This window comes from Fulmarus glacialis, unplaced genomic scaffold (assembly GCF_000690835.1).
Source record: "Fulmarus glacialis isolate BGI_N327 unplaced genomic scaffold, ASM69083v1 scaffold44806, whole genome shotgun sequence".
Taxonomy (NCBI): domain Eukaryota; kingdom Metazoa; phylum Chordata; class Aves; order Procellariiformes; family Procellariidae; genus Fulmarus; species Fulmarus glacialis.
The window spans coordinates 1-332 of NW_009218313.1; the positions used below are offsets into that span (position 1 = coordinate 1).

Here is a 332-nt window from a genome sequence, read left to right on the forward strand (position 1 = left end):
GGCCCCACGGCGCTCCCGCTCCTCCTGACGGCTCTCGCCACCGCCCTCGCCTGCCAACACCTGCGTCCCCGCCACGCCACCTTCCCCTGGGACAGCCTCCAGCTCCTCCAGGCCACGGCTCCCAGCCCCCCACACCCCTGCCACCGCCAGCACGCGCCCTTCCCCTTCCCCGACACCCTCCTCCGCACCAACCACCCACAGCAAGCCGCCGCCACCGCCCTCCGCATCCTCCAGCACCTCTTCGCCACCCTCAGCAGCCCCACCACCCCCCAACACTGGGACGCCCAGGCACGGCACGACCTCCTCAACAACCTCCACCACCACATCCAGCA

At 72.3% G+C, this 332-nt stretch overlaps 1 protein-coding gene across 1 annotated transcript; it reads left to right on the plus strand.

Annotated features, from left to right (window-relative positions):
- Window positions 1–21: 21 nt before the first annotated feature.
- Window positions 22–329, plus strand: LOC104078379 (interferon-like; the record flags this gene model as incomplete). The annotated part of the gene is made up of 1 exon (XM_009580000.1): window positions 22–329. A coding segment is annotated over one exon (308 nt), but the record flags the coding sequence as incomplete, so codon positions are not given.
- Window positions 330–332: the final 3 nt, after the last annotated feature.